Source organism: Mirounga leonina, unplaced genomic scaffold, assembly GCF_011800145.1.
Source record: "Mirounga leonina isolate KUSES-001 unplaced genomic scaffold, KU_Mleo_1.0 Mir_82, whole genome shotgun sequence".
Taxonomy (NCBI): Eukaryota; Metazoa; Chordata; class Mammalia; order Carnivora; family Phocidae; genus Mirounga; species Mirounga leonina.
The window spans coordinates 34,928,136-34,942,998 of record NW_023270825.1 but is presented as its reverse complement, the minus strand read 5'-3'; the positions used below and the strand labels follow the sequence as shown (position 1 = coordinate 34,942,998).

At 43.7% G+C, this 14,863-nt stretch overlaps 1 protein-coding gene across 1 annotated transcript in view; it reads left to right on the top strand.

Annotated features, from left to right (window-relative positions):
* LOC118002294 (protein farnesyltransferase subunit beta) overlaps window positions 1–14,863 on the top strand; it is a 64,345-nt gene that overhangs the window by 35,713 nt on the left and 13,769 nt on the right. Inside the window, exons 5-8 of the mRNA XM_034992652.1 lie at window positions 649–795; window positions 895–978; window positions 5,898–5,984; window positions 12,672–12,801. Coding sequence (XP_034848543.1) covers window positions 649–795; window positions 895–978; window positions 5,898–5,984; window positions 12,672–12,801 — 448 coding nt within the window. The remainder of the gene's footprint in view (window positions 1–648; window positions 796–894; window positions 979–5,897; window positions 5,985–12,671; window positions 12,802–14,863) is intronic.

Here is a 14,863-nt window from a genome sequence, read left to right as displayed (position 1 = left end):
TTAGCGTGGACAGAGGTTGGACACCATCACAACAACTGAGACAAAACTCAATTTAGGGACCTCAGAGGCAAGGAGAAGGGGCTGGGTCCACAGATCCAGCATGGCGAACTGAGGGGAAAGTATGGGAAAGATTCTGTCAAGAGGCATGAGACTGGGCGCCTGGGTGGCTCAGTTGGTTAAGCGACTGCCTTCGGCTCAGGTCATGATCCCAGGGTCCTGGGATCAAGGCCCACATCGGGCTCCCGGCTCAGCGGGGAGCCTGCTTCTCCCTCTGACCCTCTCCTGTCTCATGCTGTTTCTCTCTCGCTCGCTCTCTAATAAATAAATAAATAAAATCTTTAAAAAAAAAAAAAAAAGAGGCATGAGACTTACTCCCAATTCTATGAAAAGCTGTTGGTCTCTGCCCGGGCTTCTCCTTGCTTCACAGCTAGGCGGGTCCTTAAATGCAAAACTCAGAAAGAAGGGCATTCGAAATAGCAGGGTAGAGACGCCCTTCTCAGAGGTTATATTCAACATATGTTCAGTAATTGGGAGGAGAGGTTTTTTTTTTTTTTTCTCTTTTGAGGGCAAGTCATGGACTCTGGTGGAATTTGATGTTTGGAAGTGAATGCTCTCTGACTTTGGTTTTCCCTTTGGCTGTGTACCTAGCGTGTGTCAGTTCCTGGAGCTGTGTCAAAGTCCAGAAGGTGGCTTTGGAGGGGGCCCTGGCCAGTACCCGCATCTTGCACCCACGTATGCGGCAGTCAGTGCGCTCTGCATCATTGGTACCGAGGAGGCCTATGACGTCATTAACAGGTACAGCCAAAGCAGCAGCACCGGACAGCCAGAGGCCCCCGCCTGCTGACACTGCCCTGACCATTGCTGTCTCCTGCCTCCCACCTGTTTGTTTCTCAGAGAGAAGCTTCTTCAGTATTTGTACTCGCTGAAGCAACCCGATGGCTCTTTCCTCATGCATGTTGGAGGTGAGGTGGATGTGAGGTGAGTAGGGTTTTTCTCAGGCTGCCCCATCAGTAGATTCTAGAGCTTATCTGCCATTGGAGATGCCAAACCCAAGGAACAACATGGAAAACCTGCTGCTTTGTCTCACAGAATGACACGTAGAGTGACGTGTCAGGGACACAGTTCATAATCATGGCAAACGTGAGGCAGACGTCCTCAGGTGTCACTGTCCCTTGACTTCTTCTTTGTAAATGTCAAAATATAAGTAAGACAGGAACAAAATCAAATGCTTTGAAGAATCAAAAACTTATCTGGTTGGTAGAAAATGACATACCATAACATAAAGTAACTGTATAGTGTAACATAATCTTTCATCTCTCTGGGATAGGAAGGGAGAAGGAAGCCCAGTAGGGACCTAGTAAATATTTTCTGAATGAATTTGATGAAATCATGAGAATGTCTATCACCTGCATGAGAGTCGCTTTGGGAGGTACAAAAACCCTTGGGGGCCAGTAGAGTGCAGGGAAATAGAAGTTTCAATAACTGATTAGAACCGGTTGGCTCAAAATTATTATTTCACTCTAGAATGATCTAATGTACCTAGCAAGTAGCTCACTCATCTGGCAGGAGATTACTGAAGCATATGGGGAGTTCACTGACTAAGCCATTTCTCAAAGGTGGTGGATCATTGAAATTCTATGATAAATTCTTATTATTTAGTCAGAGAAATATGTTTTCTCGAGCTTTCTATAGCAAAGCCATCTTATTACCTTGTTCGTAAATGTGTTTAGCTTCCACACAAGTTGATTAATTTTCTGGCTTAACCGTTGGTTTGAAAGTAAAGGGGGAGAAAAAAACCATGTAACGTGTCTATTCAAACCAAAAACCTGTTCTCCACTGGAAAACTGGTTTCTTAATAACTCTTCTGACCCCAAACGTGTGTTTTTTTTTCCTCATGTTAAACAATTCGGACACCAACTAACCAGATTTAGCTCAGATTTCACAGGTTAAGGGCTCAGTCCCACAAGATCACCCCCACTTCAGATGCTTCCCCATGTTACCCACACTTCTGTCTGTCTTGGCTACAAATCAGAGGTTCCCATGACCCCTCTTCAGGTTCAACAATTTGCTAGGAGGGCTCACAGAACTCAGGGAAACACTTTACTTACTGGTTGATTACAAAGGATATTATAAAGGATATAAATGGACAGCCAGATGAAGAGGTATATAGGGCGAGGTCTGGAAAGGTCTAGAGGGCAGGAACTTCTGTCCCTGTGAAGCTGGGGTATGACGCCCTCCAGGCAGTCACATGGATGCATTCACCAACCTGGAAGCTCCTCAAATCCCGTCATTTAGGGTTTTTATGGAAGTTATCTTGTGTAGGCATGATTGATGAAATTGTTGGCCATCGCTGATTAACTTGATCTGCAGCCCCTCTCCTCAGGGGAGTGGGGCTGAGAGTTCCAACCCTCTAGTTCCTTTGGCAAGCAGCCCACCCTCCAGGAGTCACCTCATTAGCATAACGCAGGTGTGCTTCACCAGGGCTTGTTCTGAATAACTAGAGACTCTCCTGTCACCCCTGTCAAGCAGGAAATTCCAAGGGTTTTAGGAGCGCTGTACCAGGAATCTGGGAGAAGGCCAAATATATATTTTTATTATATCATACTATCCCAGTATCTGGTGTTAAAACATAAAATGAGGCATATTTATTTATTTATTTATTTTTATTTTATTTTTTTTAAAGATTTTATTTATTTATTTGACAGAGAGAGACAGCGAGAGAGGGAACACAAGCAGGGGGAGTGGGAGAGGGAGAAGCAGGCTTCCCGCCGAGCAGGGAGCCCGATGCGGGGCTTGATCCCAGGATCCTGGGATCATGACCTGAGCCGAAGGCAGCCGCTTAACGACTGAGCCACCCAGGCGCCCCCAAAATGAGGCATATTTAAAAAAATATAAGAGTTTGAGCAAAAATCTGGTCAAACTGGCAGTGTCTAACCCAGGAGATAGAAAGGTGCTCCAAGGAGCTACACAAAATGAGAGACTTTTATAGGCAGAAGGGACCAGGAACAAGGAAGTTATACTAGGCAAACAAGTAGGTAGTTATTGCGAGGTTACTTTCCTTTAGGGGACAGCAGGGTTCTATCAGGCAGATGACCTATCCAGTGCTGATCAGGTGCTTCCTGATTAACTGGTTAAGACTTCATTTCCGGAGAGCTGAAACTATTACTAAGTTGCAGTTTGGTGAGGTGGGGCTTAGCATAAGTGACTCCATTTGGGGCCTGTTGTTTTGTGTTTAACCCTGTAAATGCCAACAAAGCCAATATAACTAATGAAGAAAAGCAGTATTGTGTTGACTCTTCTTAAGGAAAAAGTTAAACATTTTTTTCCCCCTCACAGACACTAGATTTTCATTTCTCTTCTACAGATAGTCCAACTGAATATGCGCAATCTCAAAATTTAGCTTTTTAAAACTTCTGACATTGAGGCAAAGGCAGGTTCCTTTGACATTGTATCACATACCTTTTTCAGATGTGAATATTCTCTGGCTTATTAGTTCCAGCATGAGTTTTTTCTGTGTTCTTATTTATATCTGCTAGACAAATGGTAGTAAACTTCGCCAGTAAAATCGATCCGTTCCACCCAAGAGCCCTGCAGCCATATCTCACCTGTACTCACCTGTATCTCACCTGTATCTCACCTGTAAGCTCCTCTGGTAATGTGCTCCCTTTCAGCCATGCTTCTCATTCGCATAGGGTCACAATGCCTCCTTGCTTTGCCTGGTTTCTAGTATCCTAGTTCCATCATTTCTTGCTTGGTATTTAATTGTCCTTTGCCAGAAAGTGTCAGCCAGGAGTCCAGAGTGCTTATTGAGTGGGTTTGACCAGGAGAGAAGCAGCAGTGACAGGCGGGGTGTGTGTGGGGGGTGCCTTTGGGCATCTGGAGGCTAGCAGGTCTCATTCTGCGTTAGACAGAGTGGCCTCTTGATCTTTCCTGTCTGTCACGATTCCTGATAGTTTCTGGGATGAGCTTATTCAGGGGTTTATGGCACAGGTGATCAGACCGCAGTGAACTCCTAGCAAGCGCCATCCTTTCTCAGTTCTCAAGAAAGGAGGTTATTTATTACTGACCTCCTAATCTAGGTTATAGAATCTGGAGCATTCTGTGAGGGTAGGGGGGAGACAGAGACCCAGCATTTGCAGAAGTTGAGGTGACCGGGCATAGAGTGTGTTCAAGAAAGCAGTTTCGTGTTGCTGAAGTATAGAGGGCCTCATGGGCAGTAGAAGTGAAGCTGGAAGAACAGGCTGGGACCAGACTGAGGGATCCTGAAATCTTAAGAAGTGGGAGTTTAAGAGCAGTGGGAAGCCACGGACCAGTTTTAAGTAGGGAATGACGTGATTTGATCTGTATTTTATTAGAACTTCTCCTAGTTGCAGTGAATAGATTGTGGTGTTTTAGTCAAAGTCCTCTGACTTCAGGGTCAGAGGGAGGAAGACCAGGCAGGAGCTTGATCCAGGTAATGGTGACTTGGATTTGGGGTACAGCAGAGAGGATGGAGAGTAGTGAACAAATCTGAGAGATGTGATGAGCAGATAGAAGGAGAGAGGAAGAAACTGCATGAAAAAGATGTGTTTTGTTCCCCCGCTGTGAGATCTAGGACTAGTGGCTTCTGGCCTCAGCTCTCAGTTCTTCCATTTGTAAGAGGCAAACTACGTGGTTGGCCACCTCCCTGCCTCAGAAGTTACGTTAAGGTTCAAGAGCAAATACTGGGGAACCCCTCTGAGAGGCTCAAAATCTGAAAGAAATGAGATCAGACCTCTGAGGTTAGCTTATGGTCAGTGATACTGTTTGGCACGCAGGACTCTCGCATGCTTCTGCTGCCTGCTGGAGTAACTCGGCGTCTGCCGTGCCGCGGCCAGCGCGAGCAGGCTGATAAAAAGGCTGCTGTAGCAAAACAACGCTCGCAGCTTCCGCAGAGATTTTTTTGGAATACCTCCTAAGTTTGGCTTCGTAATTACGTCCATATTGAACGACATGGAAACTAGGCCTTCCTCTCTCCTCCCTTTTATATTCCCCAGGAGCCTTAGAAAAAGGATCTGTAAGCAGAATTAGAACAAACAGTTTTTGTCTTCATCGTAAAATGGAGCTGAGATGCTGGATATTTGAAAAGGGTGTAGAAGGAAAGAAAACACAGTTTGTAGATATATTCTGTAATAGAGGGAGAAGCTGAAATAAAATGTGTCCTGAGAAGAATTAGGGCTGGCAGGATGGAATGGCAAGAATTATTCCAAATCAAGTAGGATAACATTAAAAAAAAAAAAGTTCTCTTTCTTTTTCATTTAAAAGTGTGTGTGTGTGTCTGTGTGTACATATACTGGTGGGGTGCTGGAAATCAAAGCTCTTTTCTCTCTAAAGGCCTAAGGAAAGTGTCTAAGTGGACTCATCGATTCCTGTTCCTCTGTTCTGGACTAAGCAGCCATTAGGGTCTAGTGCCCTGCTTTGGAGTGTCTGTTGCAGAAGAAAATATATAGTTAACCTTTAATGTGTCCATGTATAAACAGAAATCCTGGATCTAAAACATTACTGACGTCGACTGAATGAGCGTATCAGAAATAGCCGAATGACACCGCAGAAGTTTGGGAACCATGATAGGTCTTTGAAAGAAGAGCTAAATTCACTTTGGACATGAACTGATATGGCTGTTATTTCCTCTGATGTAGATTTGACCATGTGGAGGTAGGGAGACTAGAATGTCATGTCCTTTCACTGAAGTCACGCTGTGAGCAACTCTATCCAAATAGAATGTCAGACCTCTCAGTCGGAGACCCAGGAGGACTGACCGAGTGCCAAGAGGGGATTACAGCTTACCAGGCAGAGAGCAGTCTGCCTGAGTTCAGTGAACCTTATTTTAGCCCTTCCTTAAAGTTTAACGCTACCCCCCTCTGTTCCTGTCCTTCCAGAAGCGCATACTGTGCCGCCTCCGTGGCTTCTCTGACCAACATCATCACTCCAGACCTCTTTGAGGGCACTGCCGAATGGATAGCAAGGTGAGAGCTGCCGGGATTTGTCCTGGCCTCTTGGAAAGCAGGTGGTTAAGATTCTGAAAATAAGGAAAATGGAAAAGGCGTGGAAGGGAATATAAAAATTACAAGAGATGGATTGGGGTTGTAGCGTCGTGCATTTCAAAAATACTTCAAAAGATTTATTTTTTTCCCAAACTTTCTTCAATGTTGTCTTATTGTGTAGATTGGCCAGGATCAAAACCTTGCTCAAACAGTACTTGTTGGCATCTAAATGTAATTTAACCAGTTTGGAGAGCAACTTGGTAATACCTTAAAGATGCCTTTGCTAATGACTCAATAACCCCACACCTACAGAAGCTCACACACCTGCATGAAAGAGACAAACATATGACTTGTTTGTAATGGCAAAAACCCAGAAACAGGTTAAATGTTCATAAGCACAAGATGGAGAAGCAAGTCGTGGTATAGTCACATTGCAGTATAAAATAGCAGTTAAAATGAACGAACCAGAGCTGTATGTGTCAAGATGGATAAATCTCAGAAACAACACTGAGTTAAAATAAAGGGTGTTAAAACATGCAGATTAGCACATTTACTTAAAATTTGAAAACATGCACAATAATTCTGTATTGTTTATAGAAAGAATCACATGTGGCGATATAAAAACATGCATGGGAAGAATAAGCACCAAATTCAGGATGGTGGTAACTTCTCAGGGAGAGCAGAGAAAATGAAATCGGGAGATGTCTATCCATCTCCACAGGAGACGTCAGCTGTATCTGTAATGGTTCATTTCTTTAAAATAAAAGAAAGACCCGAAGTGCATATGACTCAGTTAAAGCTAGGTGTTACATACATGTATGTTCTATGTATTATTTGCTATACTTTCCTAGATGCTTCAAGTATCTCGTGATTTAAAAAAAAGAAAAGGAAAGGTATAGTAGATACCTTTGTACTATTACGGAATGATATCCAAGCTTTATTATTTTGTTTTTTACATTTTTATTCTTACCAAAGTAGTACCTATTACTGTGAAAATATAATTTACAGGTAAATCAGATGGTAAACTATGATCATATTTACTTTCCTATATAATTTTTATTTCCCTGGAATTAATCATCACCTCTTTTTAAAAATGTATACATCATGAATTTATTCCCAGATTTTCTGCCAGAGCTATAAAATCACTCTCAATACAGTCAAACACTTTAGGTAATGTATCAGTTCTCGTGTGTGTGTGTGTGTGTGTGTGTATTTTGAGTTCTCCTTCCTGGAGCCCTCTGCCCTCCCGCTTCTGTCTGGACAGATTGCTCTCAGCATGCTGCACAACAGGCATCCAGAAGCTTCCTTTCAGCATGAAATTCACTTCACTTCTCTCCTTTGTTGAAGCCTCTGCCCTCCTTTTTCTTGGCTTACTTACATGTTTTAATGAAGCACATACTCCAGTAGATCCCAAAAGAGAGCACTTAGGAGGTGAAGTTTTAAGATTGTGCATAATAGTTATTCTAGTCTCACACTTGACTGAGATTTTATTTGGTTAGAGATTTCTAAATTGGAAACTGTATAAACTGTGTTCCTTCGGAATTTTTTAGCATTCCTCCATTATCTTTTGGCTTCCAGTGTCATTGTGGAAAAGGCTAACAATAATAACAACCAACATTTACTGAAGACCTGGCATGTAATACTCACTGGTAAGGTAGCTGTAGTTTAGAGATCGAGAGTATAGGCTTTTGAGCTAACCTGCCTGGGTTTGGATCTTTATTATACTTTCTCTGTCTCAGTTAAGAATTCCCATCTTTTTATTCATTACAAGTGTATTTTTTTCCCATCTTCCTGAGGTAAATATATAGTTATAAAATCTGCTTTAAAATTCTTGTGTGGTAATTTCAACATGTGGGTATCTTGGAGTTGGCATGCCACATTTTCCTGATTCTGCATATGTCAAGTAATTTTTGGATTGTATCTTAGACATGGTGGTGTTATATTGTAGAGATTGGATTCTGTTAGATTGCTCTAAAGAGTGGTGATGGCTTTGTTTTAGCAGCAACTCGGTTAGACCCAAAGTGTGGATTGTCGTACGTGCTCTGGGCATCAGTTCAGCAATTTGATCAGTTCTTGGGTCACAGGCTGCTTTCAGTTTGCCTAGTGCATGTGTGCTTCGGAGTCAGGTAGAAACGTCAGTGACGTTTAAACACAGAATTTGGAGTTTGCCTTCTCTGGCTCTCCTCTTTCTGGTATTCCTCCTCCGTTTCTGTCAGCCTGGTTCTTCTTACCAGAAAAATGGTGGGCTCTCTATTCGTTTCGGCTGCCCTCCACTGACTTCTACCGCTGGCCAACTGCAGCCATCCTCAGGGCTAGCTGGGAAGAAAAAAAATAGGGTGGGGGAGGGAGGAGCCTGCTGCCTGCTGTTGTCTGCTCCAACCATTAAACCCCACCAGAACCTGCCTGCCTCTTTTCAGTCTACTAAGACCTCGGGAAAAGTTGTTTCTGTGTATTTTGTCCAGAGTGCGTAGCTAGTATTTGCAGGAGGATTGGTTTGTTAGGCACTTACTAGACACGGAACTCTGACTACCTGGGTTTGAATCCCAGTTTTGTCACTTTCAGTAGCTTTGGACAAGTTATTTCTCTTCTCCATGCCGTAGTTTCCTTGGATGTCAAATGGTGGGATATTGAATTTGATGTTAAGCTGAAATGTAAGGAATTTTTTTTTTAAAGATTTTATTTATTTGAGAGAGAGAGAGAGAGAGTATGAGAAGGGGAGGGTCAGAGGGAGAAGCAGACTCCCGCTGAGCAGGGAGCCTGATGCGGGACTCGATCCCGGGACTTCAGGATCATGACCTGAACCGAAGGCAGTTGCTTAACCAACTAAGCCACCCAGGCGCCCTGAAATGCAAGGAATTTAAGTGGCCAAAACCTGTTATGGTAACCACTGCCTCCCAGTGCCATTGTATTCCCAATCCATTGTGTGTGTGTGTGTGTGTGTGTGTGTTTAAGATTTTATTTATTTGATGGGGAGAGAGAGTGTGCACAAGCAGGGGGAGCGACAGGCAGAGGGAGAGGGAGAAGCAGGCTCCCCATTGAGCAGGGAACCCGATGCGGGGCTCGATCCCAGGACCGTGGGATCATGACCTGGGCCGAAGGCAGACGCTTATGTTTTGTTTCTCTTTTTCTCTGTCCCACCGTATTACCCTCCCTAGAAATTTTTTGGACTCTTTATTCTTGCTGTTTAGAAACTTCATGCTGATGAACCATGATATGGATTTTTTTTTTTAATTTCTTTTGGCACTCAGCAGGTATATTCAATCTGGAATTGCATATACTTTAGTTCCAAGAATCTTCATTATATTATTTCTTTGATAATTTCTTTCCCTCTGTTTTCTGTGTTTGCTGTTTTTATAACCTCCTATAAGTAGGGTTGGTCTTCTAATTTTTCAAATTATTTTGCCTATCAAGACTCTTAATCTTTCTTTTTTTAAAAATTTTTATTGTTACGTTAATCACCATACGTTACATCATTAGTTTTTGATGTAGTGTTCCATGATTCATTGTTTGTGTATAACACCCAGTGCTCCATGCAGAACGTGCCCTCTTTAATACCCATCACCAGGCTAACCCATCCTCCCACCCCCTTTCTTATTGTACTTTCTGAGAGATTCCCTTACCTTTTATTTTCTAATCCTTCTGTTGAGTTTTTATTTCTGCAATTCTATTTTAAATTTTCCAGAGCTTATTTTATTCTCATTTATAAAAGAAATACTTTTTTATATACTCTCCTGTTCTTGTTTCAGGCATATTTTATTCTTGAAGTATTTTTATCTCATGTAGTATTTTATCTAAAAAGTTTCCTTCTGCTCCCTATGTTATTTCTCCAACTTATTTTTGTGTGTCTGTTCTGGTCTCTCTCTTCCGTATTAGAGACTGCTGAAATGTCTGGTGTTCGTATTTAGGAGCCAAGTGCTAAAAAGCTGATGGAGAGCTACGTTTGCCAGGATTCAGCCTTTCACCCCATTGGGGTTTTTCCCTTGGGTTCATCAGCTTCCATTGAGGAGGATCTTCCAGATTCCTGGTTGGGGTAGGAAGTTGGCAGCCAACTTTGTGAAATACTAGGAGGGGTTCAGATTATAGATTCTCATGCAATCCCCTGCTCAGTGTGATGCCTCCCTCCTGCTCTCAGCTGTGCTGGATATCCTGGAGTTCAGACCCTCTTGATTAAACCCCTGGAACCCCCCATCTTCTGCTAGGTACCTAGGGGTCTAATTGATTCTTACATACATTTGCAGCCAATTAACTTGTTTCCACCTCATGTGGCTTCTCGAGGTGTCCTGTGCCTCCAGTAGGTCCTGGTCCTTCCACAGAGCACATCACTCTGCTTTCTGTTGCCTCCTGCCCTGGGCTGGAGGGCAGGTCTCTCTAATCTGTTAGGTCCGTTGCTTCTTATCTCTCTCCTTTCCTGGCTTTTGAAATTTTGTTATCTCCTGTCTGTGTTCATATCTTCTCCTATGCTCTTTACCTTTGTGGGTTTATCCCTTTTGAAATTCCTTTTCTTTCCTTTTACTGGGCTCTTGTGCTCAATCTGTTAGGTTTAGCTAGAAGACACTCCCGAAGAATTTTACTAAATTTACTAATTTACAGTGATTATAATTGCTCCCATGCATATAAAAGGGAGGAAAAGCAGAATGTAAACCATGTGCGTTCGCACGTCTGTGTGTGTGTGTGTGTGTGTGTGTGTGTTTGGAGAGAGAGAGAGAGAGAAAGAGGCAGAGGTGCACAAACCGACAGCGGTCACTGCTGGTGACAGGGACTGGGGGCTAGGGTGGGCAGGAGATTTACTTCTCATTATTTGTTCTTTAACAGTATCTGGTTTTTTAAAGATTTTTTTTTTTTTTAATTTATTTGAGACAGAGAGAATGAGAGAGACAGAGAGCACATGAGAGGGGGGAGGGTCAGAGGGAGGAGCAGACTCCCTGCAGAGCAGGGAGCCCGATGCGGGACTCGATCCCGGGACTCCAGGATCATGACCTGAGCCGAAGGCAGTCGCTTAACCAACTGAGCCACCCAGGCGCCCAGTATCTGGTTTTTTAAATTCAAAATGTTTTTTGAAAAGTAAGTTACATTAAGAAAAATGCTAAGAGGTCCCTGGCATGTCCCTTACCCATCAGACTCTTCACAACTATTACTACGCTACATGCGGCCAAATGTGAGAGAAGGAACATTCGCCGCTTGGGGGTGGGGGGGTGGGGGGCGGGCGCCAGGGTCCTGGGACAGAGGTGCTGAGGAGTCTGTGCAGGGAACAGTAGCCCGTTTTTGACTTGGCACTCTACACTGTGATGTCCCTGGGCCCCGGGACTGCTCTCAAAAAGGCCTGTGAGTTCCCAAGATGCCAGGCCTCTAGGGAGAGGTGCCTGGAAGACGGGCAGGATTACTGCTTCTTTTCACTTCCGTCCAGAAGTTCTGCCAAGTTTTGGAGTAAGTGCTCCTCCCCCTGTGCACCTGTTCTCCAGCTGGGACTGGGATGTGGACACACCTGCAGAGTATGAGCCCGTGTTCATACATGGAGATCACGGGAAGTAAAGTCCTGCACTGTTATAGGAAACTAGACTAAGAAAATTTCTTTATTTCACAGATAAAACATTTATTATAGGCAAGCAAAAAGAACATCCAAACTGCTTGGAATCTACCATCAACCACTCTGTTGGTGTATATCTTTCTAGAATTCCAGAAAAATTATACAGTACATTATCACTTTGTAACTTTTTGCATGTGATATATTTGGAACATCTTTAAATATACTTCATAGCATCGTTTTAAATTGAGTGGTTTTCTATTGTACAATATGCCATAATTTATATAACCGGTCCCTTACTGTTGAGCTCCAGAGTTGTTTCTAATATTTCACTGTTATAAATGGGAATGGTAAACATTCTTATAATCTGCTATCTGAATACATTTTTGCTTATTTTGTAAGATTAATTCCTAGAAATGACCCTCTATTGCCGGTCCAAAGATTAGGCATGTTTTTATGACTAGAGAAACTATTAATATATAGTGTAACCCCAAATAATAACAATTATGATAATAATAAATTCAGAACTTGAATAATGGGAAGTTATCATTTTAAAATAAGTTTATTTTGGGATGCCTGGGTGGCTCAGTCGGTTAAGTGTCTGCCTTCGGCTCCGGTCCTGATCCCAGGGTCCTGGGATTGAGTTCCGCATCAGTCTCCTTGCTCAGCGAGGAGCCTGCTTCTCCCTCTGACTGCCACTTTCCCTCTCATATGCTCTCTCTATCTCTGTCAAATAAAATAAAAAAGTTTATTTTGATAGTGATAAAGGTATTTATGTTCATTATAGAAACTTGCTGAAAATACAGAAAAGAGGAAAAATACCAGCAATAGATACAGCATTTAAATACCAGTTGTCATACTGTGTATGATTTTGTAACTTTTCCCCTAAAAGTAAAGATTTGAGATACTGTGTTACATAACTAGACTATTTCTGAGTCCCCCCCGCCTTTTTTTGGAGGGACAGGCATTTGCAAAAGTTAATTAGCTGGCATCTTTCCATTCCTAGCTGTGACGGTTCATGTGGTGACCTGAGCAAACTCGTGCTTTGCCGTCCAGGGCGGTTCTGCACTTGCGCCCCCCCCCCCCCCCCCAGCTGGCCGCTCATTGGTTGACACCGACCACTCAGCCTGCTCTTCTTGATCTCCTAGGTGTCAGAATTGGGAAGGTGGAATTGGTGGGGTGCCGGGGATGGAAGCCCACGGCGGCTATACTTTCTGTGGCCTGGCCGCACTGGTCATCCTCAAGAAGGAACGTTCCTTGAACTTGAAGAGCTTATTGGTAAGTGTCTGTTGACCCCTCTTTCTCTTGGGCCCCAGGCGCCCGGCAATGTGACTGCTCAGCCTCACAGGCTTGGGGACTGTTCGGCTGTGGGAAGGGTCTAGTGTTCCTGCCCTGAGCCCACGAACTAAATGACCTGTAATGAAGCTTTTCAACGCAGTTGTTGGGGCACTTAGCACTGTTCCAAGAAAGCGGGAGGGGCGAACGTCTGCTCTTGGTCTTGGCTCCTTTCTTCCTGCCTTTCCATCTTCCCGCTCTAACCTTTCTGTGGTGTGTTAGGCCAACTCCATAGTTGTCTTGAGTCCCTCACACATCTGGCATGAGCCAGAGTACTTTCCTCATACTTCAAGACTGTAGCTTCAGTCTCTTAAATTTGTGTGTCTTAGAACGAATCTCCTAAGAGAAAACGTCATGAGAAGCGCTCTCAGGCCTTTTGAAGCCGAGCTTTTATTACCGACTGCAATATGTGAACATGTAGTAACTACATTTAAATGAGCTGGGCAGAGCAGCGTGGCTGCATTGAGCAGGTAGCCCTGGCATGTGTGTCTGGACTCTGGGCTCCTGACAAATACTGAGTGGAATTCAGGAAGCAGTCAGCTTCAGGCAGTCACTAGACTGTACTGAAATTATCAGAGGCCTAGTGTACAAACATACACACACCCAGTGCCACCATCTTCTGGGAAGCATTTACTCCCAACCATGACCTCAAAGCAAACCAGCTGCAACTGACATTCATCTCCTCTCCCTAAGTTCAGATGTCAGCCTCTCATCATAGGAACTGTCATGAGACCCATCATGAGCTTGCAAGAAAGTTTCTAGTATACTCTGTAGATACACGGTCAGCAGTATTTTGTCCTCATCTCTAGGAAGCCTCCTATAGTATACTTTCCTTGAAGGTTCATGCTGAAATAGCCAACTTTGTGCACTGGATTTAGAGTTTGTTAGACATTTAAAAGCCTGATCACCAATAAGGCATGAAATATGAAAGTCCCATTTCCCAGGCAGAAATAGGAGTATAATTAGCAGAAGCCTCAGTTACAATGGCAGTATTCTAGATTGGAGCCCTGTTTCTACCACTTCCTAACCATGTGACCTTAGGAAATTTGTCTGTTTTAGCTTCAATTTTTTCTCCTCTATAAGGCAGAGATAACAGTTTTTTGAAGCTTAAAGGAGAGGTTAGCAGTCCGGACCCTGAAGGTTAAAGGAGAAAGAATCTATAAACCAGCCTGGCATATAGTAGGTACTCACTAAATGCCAGTGTCCTTCTCACCCAAACCACTCTCTCCCCTCCGTTTACCTGGGAGACCTAGGGCCCATGCCTGAAGGATTATATGAATTCATATAGCCAAGGGAAACAGAATAAACCCATGGGCTTAGGCATTGGAAAAAATTATTTAGTCTGACTTAAAAACCATTAGTCTGGGGGAAAAAAAAAAACAACCCTTAGTCTGTAGGGTAAGTAAAAATGACGAATGGTTTCCTCACTGTAGTACCTGTTTTCTCTTTCCTTGAGTGATGCTTCACCTATTTTCATTAAATGGCGTCATCCCTAAAGCACTGGCTCATTGAAACCTCACTGGGGACGTATTAGTGCCTGCACCTGCAGTCTAGTTTTTATGTCTTTCTTCTGAGAATTTGGGACTTGACTCTTATGGGTGAGTGTTGCCTTGAACAGGGATATAATCTAAACTCCACAACTGCTAACTAAAAGCAGGCTGGACGCCGCCCCCCATTCCAAAAAGGGTCCTTGGTGGCTCCTTTCAGGAACTCGGTCTAGCAAGAACCTAGGGACGAGGAGATGCCCTGTTCCGCACCGTTCAGTTCTGAAAGCCCGTGGCTGGTGGCTGGAACTGCCTGGGAGGGAGATGGAGATGTTATTATCTGCTTAGCCAGTTGGTTCGGCTCATTCCTGGAGGCCAAACCCACGGCTATCTTGATCTTGGTAGTAGCACACGTGTAGGAGACTTGGAGATAAGCGGGAAGGGCAGCATCATGGGTGACTGCTAAGTGACATCAGGAGCCACTTTCCAGGGTCAGAGTGGAAGATTTTCTTCTGTTAGGC